The sequence below is a fragment of the Saccostrea cucullata genome, unplaced genomic scaffold (genome assembly GCF_032062105.1).
Source record: "Saccostrea cucullata isolate Sc308-1 unplaced genomic scaffold, CSIRO_AGI_Scuc_v1 ctg2866, whole genome shotgun sequence".
Classification (NCBI taxonomy): domain Eukaryota; kingdom Metazoa; phylum Mollusca; class Bivalvia; order Ostreida; family Ostreidae; genus Saccostrea; species Saccostrea cuccullata.
This window is the reverse complement of record NW_026919044.1, coordinates 109761-129793: the sequence shown is the minus strand read 5'-3', so window position 1 is coordinate 129793 and position 20033 is coordinate 109761. Positions and strand designations below refer to the sequence as shown.

At 32.9% G+C, this 20033-nt stretch overlaps 2 protein-coding genes and 1 long non-coding RNA gene across 12 annotated transcripts in view; 2 read left to right on the top strand and 1 right to left on the bottom strand.

Annotated features, from left to right (window-relative positions):
• LOC134278405 (sodium-dependent multivitamin transporter-like) overlaps window positions 1-20033 on the top strand; it is a 46802-nt gene that overhangs the window by 4807 nt on the left and 21962 nt on the right. The gene's annotated exons all lie outside the window — the stretch shown is intronic.
• On the top strand, window positions 7418-11314 carry LOC134278366 (uncharacterized). 8 transcript variants are annotated; one of them, XR_009994422.1, is made up of 8 exons: window positions 7418-7703; window positions 8244-8387; window positions 8552-8643; window positions 8760-8927; window positions 9070-9167; window positions 9745-9891; window positions 10342-10481; window positions 10622-11314. XR_009994422.1 is itself a non-coding variant. In XM_062760709.1 (7 exons), exons 1-6 carry the CDS (start codon window positions 8273-8275, stop codon window positions 10432-10434), a joined length of 639 nt encoding a protein of 212 aa, XP_062616693.1. In that variant the 5' UTR covers window positions 7969-8272; the 3' UTR covers window positions 10435-10481; window positions 10622-11314. The 8 variants fall into 8 exon arrangements, 2 of the variants coding, with proteins under 2 accessions (XP_062616693.1, XP_062616689.1); XR_009994423.1 differs by lacking the exon at window positions 7418-7703 and adding an exon at window positions 7747-7826; XR_009994421.1 differs by lacking the exon at window positions 7418-7703 and adding an exon at window positions 7747-7851.
• LOC134278353 (uncharacterized) lies at window positions 11836-19915 on the bottom strand. 3 transcript variants are annotated; one of them, XR_009994419.1, is made up of 9 exons: window positions 19481-19914; window positions 17584-17592; window positions 17422-17490; window positions 17045-17186; window positions 16544-16658; window positions 14479-14725; window positions 14024-14164; window positions 12559-12754; window positions 11836-12376 (listed from the first exon to the last, which is right to left on the bottom strand). It is a non-coding gene; the product is annotated as an uncharacterized LOC134278353 (long non-coding RNA). The 3 variants fall into 3 exon arrangements; XR_009994417.1 differs by having other exon boundaries at window positions 17422-17592; window positions 19481-19915; XR_009994418.1 differs by lacking the exon at window positions 17584-17592 and having other exon boundaries at window positions 19481-19913.

Below are 20033 nucleotides of genomic sequence, written 5' to 3'. Positions count from 1 at the left end.
ATCTGGAAGGGGTTGAAAAACTAAAATGAAGATGAAAACTTTAATATAAATGTTAATTGGAATATCAAAACATTTAAATAACATAATTAAACTAATTATAATGAAGTATGCCCCCTTTCCCTTAATAGTCTTCATTACTTCCGTACAATTTTAATATATATTGAGTTTCTTATTGTAAGCAGACAAAAATACATATTTCAAGCTGTGATGATATACATGGACAGAGATACTAATAGAGAGAGTACATAACTTTCTCGTCCAAAATATTGTAAATTTTTTTCATGATTGAAGGAAAAATAATTCTTACTTTAAAAAAAGAATAGTAATAGATTGTGCATGTTGTGATACGCTATCCCGGAATAATTATAACTATATAAAATCAAACTGCCCAAAGTTTCATATATATATATATATATCTTCTGAGTTATTTAAGAGTTATTTCTTAGGTATATAGAAACACGGTGGAAACGACGTGTGAATTGACAGTGGCTCTCAGGAAATCAAGTTCCTTTATTCCCACAATAAAATCATTATGATTTTTAAGAGTCCTACTTATTAAACCTAAAAAATATAACATTAAATATAAAGTCGGAAATAATCAATTGGTTATGTATGTACAGGAGATATCACAGGAAGAAGCGCTGATCATACTGCCCTGGAGTCTGTATGCGAATACATAAAAACGGAAGTGGAACGGATTTACTTTGATATTGATAAATAGGAAACCCTTTTATTTTGCCGAGGTGTGTCTGTTTATATATATTAGAGAGAAAGAGAGAGAGAGAGAGAGAGAGAGAGAGAGAGAGAACTTTGTAATGTGGCACTTAATTACTCACTTATTAACAAAGTTGCTACAAAGAACAAATCTGTTGCCGAGTTTTTCCCGTAATATTGAATAATGCAAGCAGATTAAGGAACAACTGTTACTGACTCAACAGAAGCGTGGCATTTTTTCTTCAGTGCAAATCAACTTACGTCTGTATGGTTTTTATTTTTACGAATTTATTATCAAAGGAAAAAATTGCCTTTCACTCTTAGGCAAGTATACTTTTTATGCTTTCATAAATATCTGACATCCGTTTTGGAAGGATTTTTTTAAATTCAATTTTGAACGTTAACTTGTCTGTGCTTTTTTAATTTTTAAAAATATTTTTTGTTCATATGAAATGTTCTACTGTGTATGTGAATTCGCTAAGGACACTCCTTCATCCACATCTCTCTCTCTCTCTCTTGATTTCTTACGGCCATTTTCTCAATGTAAATATACCAAAAAACATTATCTAATTGTATTATTTATATCAAAATTAGGAGAAAAAAATTGTAGAAAAATAATCATTCTTAATGAAATGTAAGGAATATTTTTGGCACTATTGTTCCTGCAAATTAAACAGTAATTTTCATGAGAAGAGAGAAATACTTAAAACGTCGATGAAAAAGGTAAGGTCTCTGGTTGAAAATTTTTGATTTTACTGTCGTCCAATATGTACACTTCCACTTAATAATATGAAATTACTTTCTTTATTCTCGTAAATTCTTAGAGTCAACTAGTTCCGTGTTAACACACAATTCTAATTCATTGAAATTAAATTAAATTCCAATTATTTGAAAAAATGAACCACATTGCCTCAATAATAAAAAAGTGTTTAAGTTCAAAGAGATAAAATGTTAAATGAATCCACATTTTTGGTGGAAACATGCAATGCTTATCGAAATGCGTTTCTTTCGAAAAAGATGTTAGAGATCATGTTGAGAGGAAAACAGTAATTTGACTTGACAAACAATATCTCTCAATGGTTAAAACTTTTTTTTTTAAATTTGAAGCTTGTCTGACATAACACAGTTCTGCTTCAGGAAAAAAAACACTCAGACTACACATTCCACAATGATGTGTCGAATGATAGTTTTGTTTTAAAAAGCCTGTTATATAGAGAAAATGATGTAAGATAGAATTAATGTATTTTTTATGTAATGTGCTTTTGTGAGGCATACGGTAGGGTAATCAATTAATCTGGTGTTTTTCGTTTTTTAGCTCACCTGAGCCGAAGGCTCAAGTGAGCTTTTCTGATCAAAATTTGTCCGTCGTCTGTCGTCGTTGTCGTTGTCGTCGTAAACTTTTTACATTTTCATCTTCTTCTCCAGAACTACTCAGCCAATTTCAACCAAACTTGCCACAAAGTATCCTTAGGTAAAGGGGATTCAAATTTATTCAAATGAAGGGCCACGCTCTTTTTCAAGGGGAGATAATTAAGAAATAGTGAAAATTTGGTGGTATGTTTTAAAAATCCTCTTCTCAAGAACCACTGTGACAGGAAACTTAAAACTTATAGGTAAGCATCCTCAGGTAGTGTAGACTCAAGTTTATTCAAATCATGATCCCTGGGGTAGGGGAAGGGCTACAATGGCCGATCAAATTTTTACATAGAAATATATAGGAAATTTTTTTAAAATCTTCTTCTCAAGAACCACTGTGAAAGGAAAGATGAAACGTATATGGAAGCATCCTCAGGTAGTGTAGATTTAAGTTTAGTCGAATCATGACCCCCGGAGGTAGGGCGGGGCCACAATAGCCGATCAAAAATTTTACATAGAAATATATAAGGAAATTCTTTCAAAATCTTCTCAAGAATAGCAAAGGCATTAATGATCACATTCATATGGAAGCATCCTCAGGTAGTGTAGATTTAAGTTTAGTCGAATCATGACCCCAGGGGGTAGGGGAAGGGCTACAATGGCCGATCAAATTTTTACATAGAAATATATAGGAAATTTTTTTAAAATCTTCTTCTCAAGAACCACTGTGAAAGGAAAGATGAAACGTATATGGAAGCATCCTCAGGTAGTGTAGATTTAAGTTTAGTCGAATCATGACCCCCGGAGGTAGGGTGGGGCCACAATAGCCGATCAAAAATTTTACATAGAAATATATAAGGAAATTCTTTCAAAATCTTCTCAAGAATAGCAAAGGCATTAATGATCACATTCATATGGAAGCATCCTCAGGTAGTGTAGATTTAAGTTTAGTCGAATCATGACCCCAGGGGGTAGGGCGGGGCCACAATGGCCGATCAAAATTTTACATAGAAATATATAGGGAAATTCTTTAAAAACCTTTTTATCAAGAACCACTGTGCCAGTAAAGATGAAATTTATAGGGAAGCATCCTCAGGCAGCGTAGATTCAAGTTTGTTCAAATCATGATCCCGAGCGTAGAGCGGGGCCAAAATGGCCGATCAGAGTTTTACATAGAAATACATGTATAGAGGGAAATTCTTTAAAAATCTTTTAAAGAATGATTAGTCATATTCATATGGAAGCATTCTCAGGTAGTGTTGATTCAAATTTGTTCAAGTCATGACCCCTGGGGGAAGGGCAGGGCCCACAATGTAAGTTCAAATGTAAAGGGCAATAAAGCCACAGGTAGTCATGCAAAGATATATGCAAGCATCCTTAGTTAGTGTAGATTTAAGTTTGTTTAAACCATACCCTTTCCCCTTTAAGAATTGTTGGGACCACTTTTGGGTTTAAACTTTTCAAAAATAAACTGTGTCTGCTTATTTTTTCCAAGCTACAGTGCTCAGGTGAGCGATGTGGCCAAAGGGCCTCTTGTGTTTTGTTTTTTTTCTAGCCAGTTTTCTCGTCTAGTCAGTTAAACTTTCATCGTCAGTTTCAAAGACAATATCTGTTTTACCACACTGAAATGTGCAAGATGTCATTATGAAATACACATGTACTCAAGTTCATACGGCTTTGCATACATTGCGGAGCGTAACTTTTGCTGATAATTTAGTATACAAGGTTCAGGGGTTATCGTCTTGCCTCATGCATTCCGCTATAAAACAGGTATTTTGATATTTTTCGCAATAAATGAACAGTAATGCTGAAACCATGTTTAAACCCATCTCTATGTAAAAATACAATTTTGGCACAAGGTTGTGTTATATTTTATTTTTTGTGTTATCCATTTCAATGTGGTTAATCAGGAGTGCATTATACTATCACTATACTATCAATTTTATCTGCAATTTTTCCCCATTGAGTGGATTAAGCAGAAACTGCACAAACACAAGTTGTTTGAAAAGGATTAAAAGAAGGTTCTGTGTTAAATATTTACAAAGCTATGTTTATAAAATCTTTAAATACGTGAAAGAGATAGATTATCTAAAAAAGAAAATATGAAACATATACATGTATAGGAGAGCAAGATGCGCAAGGTGTGCGGAAATGCATTATATAATTATGTATTTATTTTCTGTTTTAATTTTAGAGCAGGGATGTATGAAACAAAAGATTTGTGTCATAAAAATAAATGTCTTTCTTTAATATTTAAATCAGTGTTAAGCTTTAAAATAATAATGGAATTTAAACAAACACAATGTATTTTGCTCGCAGCTGTATGATAGGAAAAACGTTTAAAACAACATGTGCATTATGCTTAGCTTCTTCAATATACATTGTACAACATTTGATGGGTTTTTTAACAGGTCTGAAGTACAAGGAAGGGTGGGGGGGGGGGGGGGTGATAACCTTTAAAAATTTGGTACAATGCACATAAAATTCAATATGAATAATTTGATTCAAAAACTAAAGATCAAGCCTCACTTTATTTTGGGGGTCAGTTTCTTTTTATAATTCTGAGATTTTAAAGATATGTTTCATTTTTTTTTTTTCATTTCATAGAAATTAGCACACATAATTTTTGCTGATAATTTAATACTTAGGGTTTAATATTTAGAAATTATCGTCTTGGTACATGCCAGAATATTTAGACATTTTTCGCAATCAATGTAGTCTTCTGCTACATGTATAAGAAACATAAGATTTAAAACTATTTATTTGGCACGAAGATGAGCTTATTTATTTTTTTTTTAGGTCTGCTCTAAATTTTGTATTGTTTTAAATGAACTTTTGAGCTTTAATATACTGTTAATTATCTCAATATGTTTCATTCTTTTTTTCGGCAAATTTGTAAATAATGTCCACAATACGATGCGTTTTTTTTTTATCCGAATTGTCATTTTCTTTCCCATCAGAATCGAACATTAGTCAAGAGTGGCTAGGTAGCTAAAATCCCTTTTTGTTTTAAAGGCATAAACAAATCATTCAGGATGTTTATTCTAAAATAAATCTTGAAACATTTGAAAGACTTACATTATCTAGAAAACGAAAGCAACCTTAAAACGTGAAAGAGATAAATTATCTAAGAAACGGAATTTGCAACATATGTTAAGAGGGAGATACTCTGTGTCTATGATAATTAGACAAGCGGAATCTATACATTCTGTCTTATGTAAGTACTTTCTTAATACATGTTGATGTTTTTATCAACATTCCTTACCGTATTTACTCTCTCTCTCTCTCTCTCTCTCTCTCTCTCTCTCTCTCTCACATATGCTGTGTTGAAACTACTGTAAGATAATTCTGTATTTCTGAACTTATATGTATGCACTCTTTAACATGCAAAAGGGAAAAGTGCAGTTTATGATTAAGAATGCACAAAGCAATATTGACTACAATTACATAACTAAAAAAAGAAAATTCTCGGATCTTTAAAATTTTTGAACGATTACACTCTAGTCCAGCATTAAATTCAACTGATAAAATTACCAAGGATTAATTCAAATACAGAAAAAAAACTTAGGCCACACCAATTTAATTTCTTGTTCGTCGGACATTTGATGAAAAAAGTACGAGCGGGCTAGCGGTTAAATAATAATATTATTTCTTTATTGTAGGCAACATTTTTAGGCGGGGCGTGAAAAAAAATGAGCGGACAATCATATTTTTTCTGATTTGCAGAGTAAATCGATTAAAAGTACGATAAATAGAGCGGAAATGGAACAGAAAACAGCACAGAATTCCAAAGATGCGGGAATTTTAAATTAATATTATTTGTATAGTTTTGTTTAAATACGAGCGCGCGGGTCCGACGAACAAAAAAAATTATTGGTGTGGCCTTATCAAGAAATACAACGGAAGGTGATGAGTGTGTATATATTTCAGTATGCACTCTTATTCTTCTCCGATGGGTCGATTGATTGAAAAATATGAGTTTTAATACATTCAATCGCTAATAGTAAAATAGACAAAATGCAAATAATTTTTTTTTTTGAAATGCTTGCTTTGAATATTGCTGCCTGACGAAAGATTAACATTATCTGAAATTTCACAGTTCATGATAAATATTCTATATATTCTTAAGTTTTGCAGCAAATAAAACTTTATATCTCAAATTTTGACAACAAATGCATATTTATATTGAGAAGAAATATAACCTAGATAAAACGAATAAGAGGAGTCCTTGTGTTTTCAAGTTTATTTTTGACTTTATATAATAGAGGTTTTTAAATCTTTTAGTTTTAAAGAGACACTTGTATTAATATTTTGATAAACCATGATGGTAGGAAATTGTCCCGAACAAAGGTATAGTGTCCTATTTGTGAGTGTTCATTTTCTGTTTACAGAGCTGTATAGCGAGCTGAATAAAACAAGCTTTCTATCAAATACGAGGGCTGTTCAATAAATAATGTCCTGAACTATATGATTTACATTACAGATATCGTGTGGCATTAAACTTGACTTTTTCTCATTATTGAATCTTTCGTGAATTTATAACAGTTTATGTGACCACTTTTAATCACATAGTTTCTTCATGAAAAGCTGGGATACAAGGGCTTTTCGAGACACTGAATGATAAATGAATGGAAAAGAATCAGTAAACAAGAGTGAAAATAAAAGCTTCATTAAAGCTGCCGTAAAACTTGTTTAAAATCCCAAAGAAACTATGGCATGCCAAACGTTGCAATATTCGATAATCTTGTGATGTATATTCAAAATCTTGTGATGTATGTTCGAAATCTTGTGATGTATATTCGAAATCTTGTGGATGTATATTCAAAATCTTGTGATGTATATTCAAAATCTTGTGATGTATGTTCGAAATCTTGTGATGTATATTCAAAATCTTGTGATGTATATTCAAAATCTTGTGATGTATGTTCGAAATCTTGTGATGTATATTCAAAATCTTGTGATGTATGTTCAAAATCTTGTGATGTATATTCAATATCTTGTGATGTATATTCTAAAACTTGTGATGTATATTCTATAATCTTGTGATGTATGTTCGAAATCTTGTGATGTATATTCTATAATCTTGTGATGTATATTCAATATCTTGTGATGTATGTTCGAAATCTTGTGATGTATATTCAATATCTTGTGATGTATATTCGAAATCTTGTGATGTATATTCTATAATCTTTTGATGTATGTTCGAAATCTTGTGATGTATGTTCGAAATCTTGTGATGTATATTCGAAATCTTGTGATGTATATTCAAAATCATGTGATGTATGTTCGAAATCTTGTGATGTATATTCGAAATCTTGTGATGTATATTCAAAATCTTGTGATGTATATTCAAAATCTTGTGATGTATATTCTATAATCTTGTGATGTATGTTCGAAATCTTGTGATGTATATTCGAAATCTTGTTATGTATATTCTATAATCTTGTGATGTATATTCGAAATCTTGTGATGTATGTTCGATAATCTTGTGATGTATATTCGAAATCTTGTGATGTGTGTTCTACAATTCAGTGATGCGTGCAATAAAATTGCATGACGCAACAGAAAAGTAAGGACAATTTTCATTGGTTAGAAATAACGAAAGTAGCTGAAGCGTCGGGAAAACCATGCAGGTGAGAAAAAAACATCAGTTTGTTTATTGCAGCACTAATCATGCTAATTACGAGATGCACGAGTGTTGTTCCTGGTGACATGATGAAGATATTTCGGCCTGCTAGGGAAAAAACTCAGTAAACGTAGATATATTGACAAAATTTGTAGGTACTTGTAACGATATGTCACGATGCTGCATTGTCAGATACAGTATTTATACATGCATGCTAAAAAGTTAAATCTCGTAGTAATCAATATAGCAGAAGAATACATACTACAGAAGAGTACATACTACAAAAACTGTGCAATTTGTAGCAAGATTAATTTTTGTTTAACAGCTGTTTTTATTACATTTTATTTCGTATTATTACTACCAAATACTGCTACCGTTTGTTAATGTTATGCACATGGTTATCTTGTACTTGCAAGTAAATGTAACATTTAAAAAAAAAATAATGAAAAAATAAGTCATTTAGGCTATTTGATAATAACATGCTAAATGAACATGTTTTGCTTTTTAATTCTCCTTCACTCAGTCTTTGTATAATGTATATTTTTAGACGAGCTGATCGCCAACCAGGAGATCAGAATGATCGCATCTGCTCCTGCCACTTTAAGGATGGTAAGAAGGAGGGGGACCCTGCATATTTTGCATGGAATGAAGGAAAGGCCATGGATTTCTCTGATCCTGAATTTACAAAAAGGTGAAATTATTTTTCAAAATATGACCGACATCTTGTTTTTGGATGGTGGGTGGGTGGAGTTTAATTGAGAATATTTTACTAAAAATCTTTAAAAGGGTACATGTATAAACAGAGTAGCTTACAACTGAATAAAAAAATAATTCAAGTTTAATTATTTTACAAAGGAGGAAAAAACTCAAAAGTGAGGAGTCCCTGTCATCTTAAGATGGACCAGTTGCAGATTCCACAAGCACCAAAATGTCAATATCAAGAAAAAGTAAAGCTCATTTAAATCACCAATGATGACAAATGACCAACACTGAAACATTTTCAATAATTTTTAATAATATATAAAGTTCTTTTAACTGTACATGATTTACAATATATTTTCAGTTGATATCAGAGCACAACTACTCAGCGTCCTGCACATTTAACTGTACTCAAGAAATGCAGCGCCTCTCAACAGAAATACAACTGGAAAAGGAATTGCTTGCCCTAAAAATAGAGTCTAGTAAAAGGAAGCCAATATCAATCCACGATATTAAATACAACGAAGAGAAGGTACATTTAAAGGAATTCCAATTGTGATTTCCTATTTCCTAACAATTTCAGTTACTGTAATAAAAACTTGTTGCCATTGAGGGATGAACATCTTAGATTGACTGTTATGTTAACATATTTTGTTATTATTTGGGAGTGTTAGGTATCTGATCAGCAGGGGCATTTTCTCTACATAAGAAGAAAATGGAGACTCCCTACCCACCTGATGTATTTTGTCGGACAGTTTTCTGTACATTGCAGGTAAATTTTTTATTTATTAACTTTCCAGCCTCTTATTGTATAGTACATTTTGGGGTTTGAAGTCAGTTTTTGCTTTTCTTTAATTTAAAAAAAAAAAAATTTTAAATTCTCCTTTTCTTAGAATAAAATTCAAAAAGTAGCTTCTCATTGTAATGTATAAGACTACAGACATTGAACTTTGATTTGTTATCAAAAGGATTGATTTAAACTTGTCTAAATTAATTGTAAACAAAAATAAAAGGGGGCACCTGCTATTTCTTTAAGTGTTTTTCACTGGGGGGTGGGGAAACTTTTTTGTACATACTTAAGCAATAGGAGGGATTAGATAAGAATCAATTAGTATATCAGAGTCTTAAATAATATACTTTGCATAAGCATAAAAAAATTCTATATCAGTCTTTTTAAAACCTTTGAATTTTGCTTAATTAACTATGATTTATCCAATTTTGGAGCTTTTTACCTAATTCTGGGTAGAATCCACCCTTATGAAATTATTGACTCAATTTTGACTTAATATCACTTTATTAACATTAAAGCACAAAAACAATTCATTGTACAAATATTTTATTTATTACAGTCACCAATATATCCAAATATCATCACCGGCCCAGACGTCATTCACTCCTTTGAATTGTGCTGGTAGCAGTAAGGTGTCATCATTTGAGATGGTCACAGTATCCAATACACTGAAGTCACAGGACTCAAATTTCATACATGTTCACAGGTAGGTGTATAGTCTTTGAAATTACCACAATTGACTAATTCTGGGACAGGTAAGTATGTAAGTATAGGAATGAGAGCACCAAATCCCCGGATGCACACATGGCTTTGTTTGTTATGGAACATTAAACCGAATACTGAATGGGTAGGCGTTACGCCATTGGCTGAAATCAGGTATTTAATTGTTTTCATTTTAAAGTAAAATTAATGACCTTTGAAATAAATGATGGGATGAGGGAATATTACAGAAACTATAGAAATGCCAGGGAAGATTTTAGGAGTGGGGGTTGATTTTTTATGCCGCGTGTTATTTACTGCGAATCTCTATAAGTTGAAAATAACTGCAATTTTGACCTATAAACTCCATGGGACCATATATTTTTTTCAGTATTTTTTGTTAGGGCTTAGAACAAAGTTTGAAATGATGCTAAAGATTTTTCTGAAATTGTCATAGTAAAGTACTGAGAGGGCCTAAGGTTTGTATGGAGTTCTATGGGAAAATAATTGGTGGTCTTTTCCCTATACAAGATGCTGTCTGATGGCGTAGTGTAGAATGTAGCGTAGAATGTTTTCCAAGTCAGCTTAAATGCAAAGGTTTGTTTTAAAATTTATCATAATGACTTGCAAAAATTTAATGCAGTTAAATTTATTGTATTCTTGAAAGATTGACTGTAACACAATTTTTTTACACAATTACAAATAATCAAATTAATTTTTTTCCAACTTTTTTTCAGGGTCTCTGCCAAAATCTTTTGAGGATTTTTCCTCTGCTAGAGCATCCATGGATGCAATTGAAACAACCCAGGACATCCCAACACATATGGATAATCAGGCCATGGCCTACAGTATGTACAAAAGTTGCCATACTTTTAAAGCAGTAACTTGCGCGCTTCCAAATGGTGCACTTACATTTTGCTCCATGCTGTACCCAGGTTCTACTTCTGATGTAGCTATTGTACGTCACAGCCAAGTTTTACGAAAGTTCAAAGCTGGAGACCTTATTTTGGTGGTCAAAGGTTTCACCATTCATGACCAGTTGCCCCAGGGTGTCTGCTTAATTATAAAAGCTCTTTTATCGACACGAGGCCAGTTTACCATACAAGAAGCAGCACTGTGTTACAAGATTGCTAAAGCACTTATTCATGTGGAAAGAGCCAACGAGAGGATAAAGAATTATATTCTCCGTCACATACCATCTACTTACAGACCAATCTCAACAAAAATATTTCAACTCTGTTCTTGTCTTGTAAACTTGCAAGCTCCACTTTTGAAAGAAATTACTTAAAGATACATGTACTTATTATAAATTTGCATTGGCGTGTGACAGTATACACTAAACAGTGAAGATATTCATACCAAAGTGCAAGGGATAAGCAAATTTTGATTTGTTATCAATGTCAATGGTTATATTTGTTAACTTTGTAGTATGTTGTATGTTGTAATACATGTACTTATTACAGAAATATAAAATCCCTTTTGTTAGCATGGATTTATTACAAGAATGTTTGGCAATTCCATTATAGACTGCTTAAGCGAATATTGAAATTTACTGGAAAATTGGTCTTATCCTTGGGAAAATTCCTATAAACGAAAAAAAAAAAAAGAAATTGTCCACTCAAACATCGCTGGCGGTACTTTCTTTTTGAATTCCCATGCTTTCTGATAGGCGTAACTGACCAAACTGACCGCGTGCTATCAGTAGCCGTGAAATCTGTCCCATTGCCCGACGCCCGGGGCTATTTGTATGATTAATTCAGCATTTGCCTTCCTCTTTTTTTGAAAAAATATCTATAAATATTAAATACACAATATAAGAATACATGTACTTCCTTTTGTTAGCATGGATTTATTACAAGAATGTTTGGCAATTCCATTCTTCATTTGACAATATAATAATTTTAAATCTCTAGTTTAAAGTATATTTACCTTTAAAGCACAACTCAACAAATTCATGTTTTCAACAATTTATCTATTAAGAAAGACAAAAATGTTACATTTTCACTTTGAGAATAACATCTTCAATTCATTAATAAAATGATTCTAAATTTTGATATTCTTTTTTTATGTAGTACATAGATTTTATTAATCATCATTGCTATTTAAAATAGTCTTATAAGCCAGAAGTTTTATGATGGATTATGACATATCATATCATACATTTATGAGACTTAGGAACATTCAACACATTTAACATGATTACCCATTTTCCATTGTTAGAAAATTCTAGAGGTACAAAACTAAGTGTCAAGAAGTTCAAACTAGAACTCAGTTTTCCATCAGTGCTGGAATGAAAATGTTAATGTAGAAATCTATCAGCTTTGGAACATTTGCTGTCCATTCAATGTCTTTTACTATTCTAATCACAATGCAGTCTACTCTTGTCCACACAATTAAGTCGCAGAATGTTTTGTTACATATGTGTAGCTGGCCTTGAATTTGATGATAGTATGGGTGACTGGTTTTCAGGCACAGGGTATCTTGTTTAAGATCTAAAAAAAAATCAAAAAACACTTAAGTTGTGTTATACCAGTACATATCCCCTCCTTTTTCAATATCTTCATACCATATTGAACAGCTGCACTTGTAAATAAATACATGTTTTGAAATCATTTACTCACCAAGATTTTTAATTTCAAAGTACTGGACAATACAGATTTTTAATGTTATTTACCTATGAAAAATCCTTCAAATTTTGTGCCCCATCTGCTACTGTTGAAGACGATGCTGTGTATGGACACTTCACCTCTACAATATCAGGAATGGCGTCTTTGGCTTCTGGAGTTTGATAAAATACACTGCATGTTGGTGGTCGAACAACTAAGCCATCAGGTGAAGCTCCCAACACTCCAGATTCATGCAACCATATCCTTTTCAGAAAAAATTATAATACTACTGAATGCAAACAAACCATAATACAATTGATTTTGTAATGCAAACAAAGTCTAAGTAGAGCTTTTATAATCCTTCCACTTCAAAAAGCAAATTTTCTGGAATATGTTGGTAACTGAATATTTATGCCCCGCCATGAATATGGCCGGGGCATATGGTGTTTGTCATGTCCGTCTTCCGTCCTTCCCGTCCCACTTTGTGTTTAGCTCTGTTCAAAGCTAAGTTTCAAAGAAACTATCCAAGATATTTTCATCAAACTTCATATGCTGATAGATATTGATGAGAGCTATGCAACTGCATCAACATTTTTTGACCTTGACCTTTCCTTTGACCTTGACCTGACTTTTCTTAAATAGTGTTTAGCTCAGTTTTAAACATACCATTCAAGATGGTGTTATCAAACTTTACATGTTGATACAAACTTGCATAGATGATGCATCTAGAGATGAACACTACCGGACTTGCTTCGGATGCTGGATCTGACCTACATTTTCCAGATGAGTGACCAAATTCAAGTTTTTGGAGCAGGTCCATTCTTAAGGAACTATAAGCCCTACTTAGACCAAACTTGCTTGGATGATGCATCTAAGGATGGACACTACCAGACTTGCTTCGGATGCTGGATCTGACCTACATTTTCCAGATGAGTGACCAGGTTGAAGTTTTTGGAGCAGATTTATTCCTAAGGAACTATTAGCCCTACTTGACCAAACTTGCATGGATGATGCATCTAGGGATGGACACTACCAGACTTGCTTCGGATGCTGGATCTGACTTACATTTTCATTCCCAAGTAACTATAAGCCCTACCTAAACCAAACTTGCATGGATGATGCAGCTAGGGATGGACACTACCAGACTTGCTTCTGATGCTGGATCTGACCTATTTTTTCATTCCCAAGTAACTATAAACCCTACCTGAACCAAACTTGCATGGATGATGCATCTAGGGATGGACACTACCAGACTTGCTTTGGATGCTGGACCTACATTTTTATTCCCAACTAACTATAAGCCCTGCCTGAACCAAACTGATCAAATTTTATACATATACAAATTTCATGTTGCTTTACTAATATATCCTTGGCGGGGCATTCATGTCCTATGGACATATTTCTAGTTTTTTTTTACAATTAGACTTCAGTAATTGATTTCTGTTTGTCACCAGGATAAGTCCTGTTATTTGTTTTGACACATTGAATGTTAACATGTAAGAGGTTGAATGAATGTTATTTTGTGCTGTATACCTGACTGCTCTACAGCTGCATCAAAGTCCTTTTTCATACTTTCTCAAAGCATCATCTTCATGAGTGATACCCCATGCAACAGCCTTGATGGACTCCAGATTGTAAGCCGACATCAGCTGTTTCTTCAGTGACAATGTCAATCTGGAGAAGAAAATATGATTTTTGGTTATTAATCTTATATTTCCTGCATCTTTATGTACAAATATCTAGTCATTACAGTCGAACCTCATTATCTCAAACTCAATGAGACCAAGAAAAATGTTTGAAATATCCGTGGATTCAAGAATAATACATAAAGAGTTATCAAGAATAAAATGTCCCAGTCTTTTATAAATGGTTTGCACTTCAAAATTACTTTGACATATCCATGAAATATGAGATAATGGGTTTGAGATAACAAAGTTTGACTGTAATTTTAAAAGTCTTTTTCGCAAAAATTTAATCACACGTCTTACCGCCTTTGCTTAGAACTGAGAACTGCACCAAAGTTGGAAGCTGATATGCTATATTTCCTTACAATCGACCACATTGGGTTGTTTCGTTGCCAATGCAGCTCTTTTAATGGATTCAGGGATAATGCATGCTGTAACCATACCATAGGGGTATCAGAATGAACATACTCTGGTGATGTTAACAGGTCTTCAATGAGAGGTACAGGTGGACCAGGTTCACATGGCTCTGGTTCAAGAATCCAATTCAATGCTGAAAAATTTCATTACTTGTGTCATTCTCAAAAATATCATCCATAATATCCATATCACATATACCAAGTATTTATATAAGAGTCCATACATTTCATTTTAGTGAACACTGTCATGGGTTTTTGTAATGTATGCATTACATATCAAATTTACAACTCACTTGCATATATTTGTTCAGAATTGTTCCTGTATATAATTTTGCACGTGGCATTCTTAGTGTGAAAATGCCATGTAAAAATTGGTGCAAATGTAAATGTACAATTAATATTTACTTAATTATTAACAAGGTTTCATAATGACAGAGTATTTAAATAATAGAAGAATGATCTGATAATTCGCAAGAATATGAAACAAAATATTTTTTTTAATGCAATTGAATAATTTATTTTTCCTTTCAAAAATGTATGCTCATGTACAAAAATGCTATCATATTTATAATATTGTCTTTCCAATTATTCAAAGGTTGTTATTAATATTTATTACATAGTATGTTCAAAAATTGGGCATTATTAAAATTAACCATCGGTCAGTAACAAAATAACAGTTTCATAATACTCGTAATATAAAAATCAAATCAAACTTAAATAACAACAATAGTAACACCAAAATCATAACTTCCTTCTTATATTTTACCAATATACCTTCCAAGGTGCAAAAAACACTCGTCACTTTCATCAAAGGGTCGGTTTAAAGCACTTCAAATATGAAGCAAATTTTTTAACAACTGATTTATTTATACATGTATAATGATTGATCATTTTTAAAAAAAAAAAAAAAAAAAACAAGAGGCCCATGGGCCACATCGCTCACCTGAGCACTGTGGCTAGGAAAAAGTAAAAATTGGTTTTTTATTGAAAAGTTTAAATCCAAAAGTAGTCCCTTGACCAATCATGGCTTTGCTTTTCTTGAGAAGGTTATTTTTAAAGAATTTTCCTATATATTTCTATATAAAATTTGATCATCCTTTGTGGCCCCGTCCTACCCCCGGGGGACATGAGTTGAACAAACTTGAATCTACACTACCTAAGGATGCTTCCATATAAATATGATCAATCAGGGTTTTGCTGTTCTTGAGAAGAAGATTTTTAAAGATTTTTCCTTTATATTTCTATGTAAAACTTTGATCTTCCATTGTGGCCCCGCCCTACCCCGGGGGTTATGATTTGAACAAACTTGAATCGACACTACCTGAGGATGCTTCCATATATATAGGATCAATTATGGCTTTGTCATTCTTGAGAAGATTTTTAAAGAATTTTCCTATATATTTTTATGTTACACTTTGGTCAGCCATTGTGGCTCCGCCCTACCCCCGGGGGTCATGATTTGAACAAATTTAAATCTACACTACCTGAGGATGTTTCTCCATAAGTTTCATTTTTCCTGGCACAGTGGTTCTTGAGAACAAGATTTTTAAAACATACCATCAAATTTTCATTAATTCCCAATTATCTCCCCTTGAATGAGGGTGTGGCCCTTTATTTAAACAAACTTGAATCCCCTTCACCCAAGGATGCTTTGTGGCAAGTTTGGGTGAAATTAGTCCATAGGTTCTAGAGAAGAAGTCGAAAATATGAAAAGTTTACAGACAGACAGATGGACAGACGGACAGACAAACAGCTAGATAGACAAAATGTGATCAGAAAAGAGCTAGAAATGAAACATTCCTCACCACAAAAGCCAGAAGAATATAGGGACCACCACCAGTAACATGTTTCTGGGAAGAACCAAACCATGCAGAGATAAATATCAATAGTCCTGAATCTTCGATGCAGGACCAAGTACGAGAATTGCTACAAACACTACTCCGGAGACTTACCTATTATCCTATGATGTAACGTACTTTGTCCACTGCAGCTGGTTCCCTGATAAGCTGGTAGCGAGGACAGTTCAGGATGTCCTGTCAACTTTATTCCTCAACTTCCTGTCTTGGACTGAAAAGCAATAAGTGGAAATCTTTAGTGTTGCCTAGTGACTTTGAATTAAAAAGAAAGTTGCAAGATTGTGAAGGGGGGGGTACTGATGCTGTGCATTTTAATTAAATGTACGAAATCTGTATTTCACAATTTAATGCATTCATGTATTTTGTGAATTGTCTTAGGATTCATGTAATAATTGTTGCTATGTATTATTAAGCACTAAATCTATTCAACTGCATGTGTAAATGGGGAAAATGTGGATATATAAATGATGTATAATTGCAATGTGTAAAATGTGACATTTTCTTATATGAGGGAGTCTGTTCATGTAATTTTTTTTTCATTAATTATTTTATTTATCTTGATAAAATTATTTCAATTAACAATATTGTTTTTCTTACCAGTCTGATGAACTCAACAAAGGTTACAGAGGTGAATGGTAGAAATATGGGTATTACAGGTGTCAAAACTCTTCGTTGATGACCAGACTGCATGCCGCACTGTAAAATCACCATTTTGGATCTTTAAAAGGGGAGGCTACTCCTGAAATCAAAGAAATTGTCATAAAAATGAGTAACCTGATTTTCTTTAGGTCTCACACAAGGAAATAATTTCACTATATGTTACTATATAGCTTTAATTAAATAAATTAATTAACTAGACTCTCAGCAGATAATTCATGAATGAGAAAAAAGATTAATGCTTAGACAAAATTTGAGATCAGAAAAAATATACCCCTTATGTGGCTTTTAAGAAACAAAATTGAGAGTAAACATACCTATACCCCGAAATACACATGGGCAAACAGCCAACACACCATCGAGGAAGTTACATCGATCATGCGTACCTAAAAAAAAAGAGTTCCCTTTGATTCAGTGGCACAATTCTGCTGATATGATATTCCTAGTGCATGAGTCCAAAATTAAAACTGTAGACCTACGTAAAGTTCCTGAAAATGAAAAAAGAAAAGAAATATTGTTGTCTCTATATACATCATACATAGAACTACATTTGTTCATTTTAATTAGCTATCTCCTTGCATAAGACCTTTAAGGGTAATTTTATGCTATTTACCATGTGCACTGATTGCCATAAAACTAAAGAAAAAATACCAGCCTTACAAAGTCACTTAACCATGACCTTTGACATACCTTACTAAGAATACCCTGGACAATTTGGTTTAACTTAAGACTTCTGAATTTTTAAATGCAGGTTTTGATAAATTAACCATTTAATATACTTATGAGCTCATAAAACTGTTCTTTAAAACTGTATGATAAAGAGTGTAAAAACTTTGAAACATGTTTGGAAAGTATGATCACACATGTGAATTGGGATAAATTATCACCACAGAAAGATCAAAGAAAATCACTGCAGATATGCGACAATAATTCTTATCATTGTTTATTGTATGTCAAGTCTAGAATATGATATATCATTACAAATATTATGATTTTTAGCCGGGCACATTGCTCGTAGAGCAATGCTCAGCTATTGCGACGGTGAGCAACAGAAAATGCTGCTTCTTCACCGCCAAATTGAGTTTACGAGTAAAAGTATGGTACGTGCACCAGCCGCTGTTGAGAAAACAAAATCCATTCAACACCTTAAGAAATAGTAAATTGAATATTTTTATCATAATATTAAATTGTTTAATATTTTTTCCTGGCTCCTTTGACTAATATTTTACAAAGTAATTCAACAGGTGCGAAAGGTTTTCACCAGGTATCCCTGTCTGCATCATATTCTATAAACAATATAATTAAAATTAGATGTTAGATCCGCTCGCATTCTCGCCACACTAACATCTAACAAGTCATCCCATTGAGGGTCACGTAAGAGGTTAAATTTGGAACACCTCAAGATTTATTCGCTTCAACAATATATGATGATTTTGCCAGCTGCGATGTGATTAATTGATAGAATTTGACCTCTGACGTGACCCTCAACGGGATGTTGTTAGATGTTAGTGTAGCGAGTATGCAAGCGGATCTAACATCTAATTTGAATTAGATTGATTCTATAAATAAAGGTTGTACTATCAGGCTAACACAAATGCAGGGAACATCATTAATGACTTGATGCAAATCTCCCCGCTGAGGACACATCAGTGCAGAGACGTTTGATCTTAATCTTGCTGCATCGGTGTTTATTTACTTCTGTTTGTATATAAAACCGGATTACCCCGAAACGATACGTGATCAATATTTTTCGCTGTTAATTTCTAGCTATATTTTATTTTATTTTTAAAACTATTTAATATTATGCATGCCATTGAGATATTTTTGTGTGTATTACATATTCTCTAAACGTCTGAACGTGATTTTTAAACTGTCACCTTAGTCCTTGTTCATTATCCTGTAAATGAGCCCGGCTCAATACATTTACTATAAAAATAATTGGACAAATTTGTGAATGACAATATTCAATGATGCATAGCAATTAATCTTTTCCTGACATTCACCTTCTCCTAAAAATTTGTCGTGTTATTTATTTATTTATTGCAAAGTCGTCCCTGGACTAGTGCTACGGTCAATGCAGCTGCAATGGGCCATGCAATTTCGAACCCTGCGTGGTGAGAGTTTGTCCCGAGACACAGTTAGATTATTCTAACTAGCACCAAATATTATAGAATAAATCATACCGATTAATCAACATCACTACAATATGAGGACGTAAAAATAGGATAAAACATCCTTTAGTCCAGCAATAAACCACTAAATTGTTTTTGATGTACCTTCAACTGTTCAAACAAATCAAATTAATGTTCTTGATTCCCACTTTTCACGTTATGACTGACTTAGTGCTTCTTGATACCAAAACAATTTTTCTATTACCTATAATTTTGACTTTAGGTTGAATTCGCCAATTTCATGCTTGCGAAGTTGTGTCAATGTGTGCATTACGACCGCTCCGGCTACTTTCGTTATTTCTAACCAATGAAAATTGTCCTTACTTTTCTGTTGCGTCATGCACTTTTATTGCACGCATCACTGAATTGTAGAACACACATCACAAGATTTCGAATATACATCACAAGATTATCGAACATACATCACAAGATTTCGAACATACATCACAAGATTATCGAACATACATCACAAGATTTCGAATATACATCACAAGATTTCGAACATACATCACAAGATTATAGAATATACATCACAAGATTTCGAATATACATCACAAGATATTGAATATACATCACAAGACTTCGAACATACATCACAAGATATTGAATATACATCACAAGATTATAGAATATACATCACAAGATTTCGAACATACATCACAAGATTATAGAATATACATCACAAGTTTTAGAATATACATCACAAGATATTGAATATACATCACAAGATTATCGAACATACATCACAAGATTTCGAA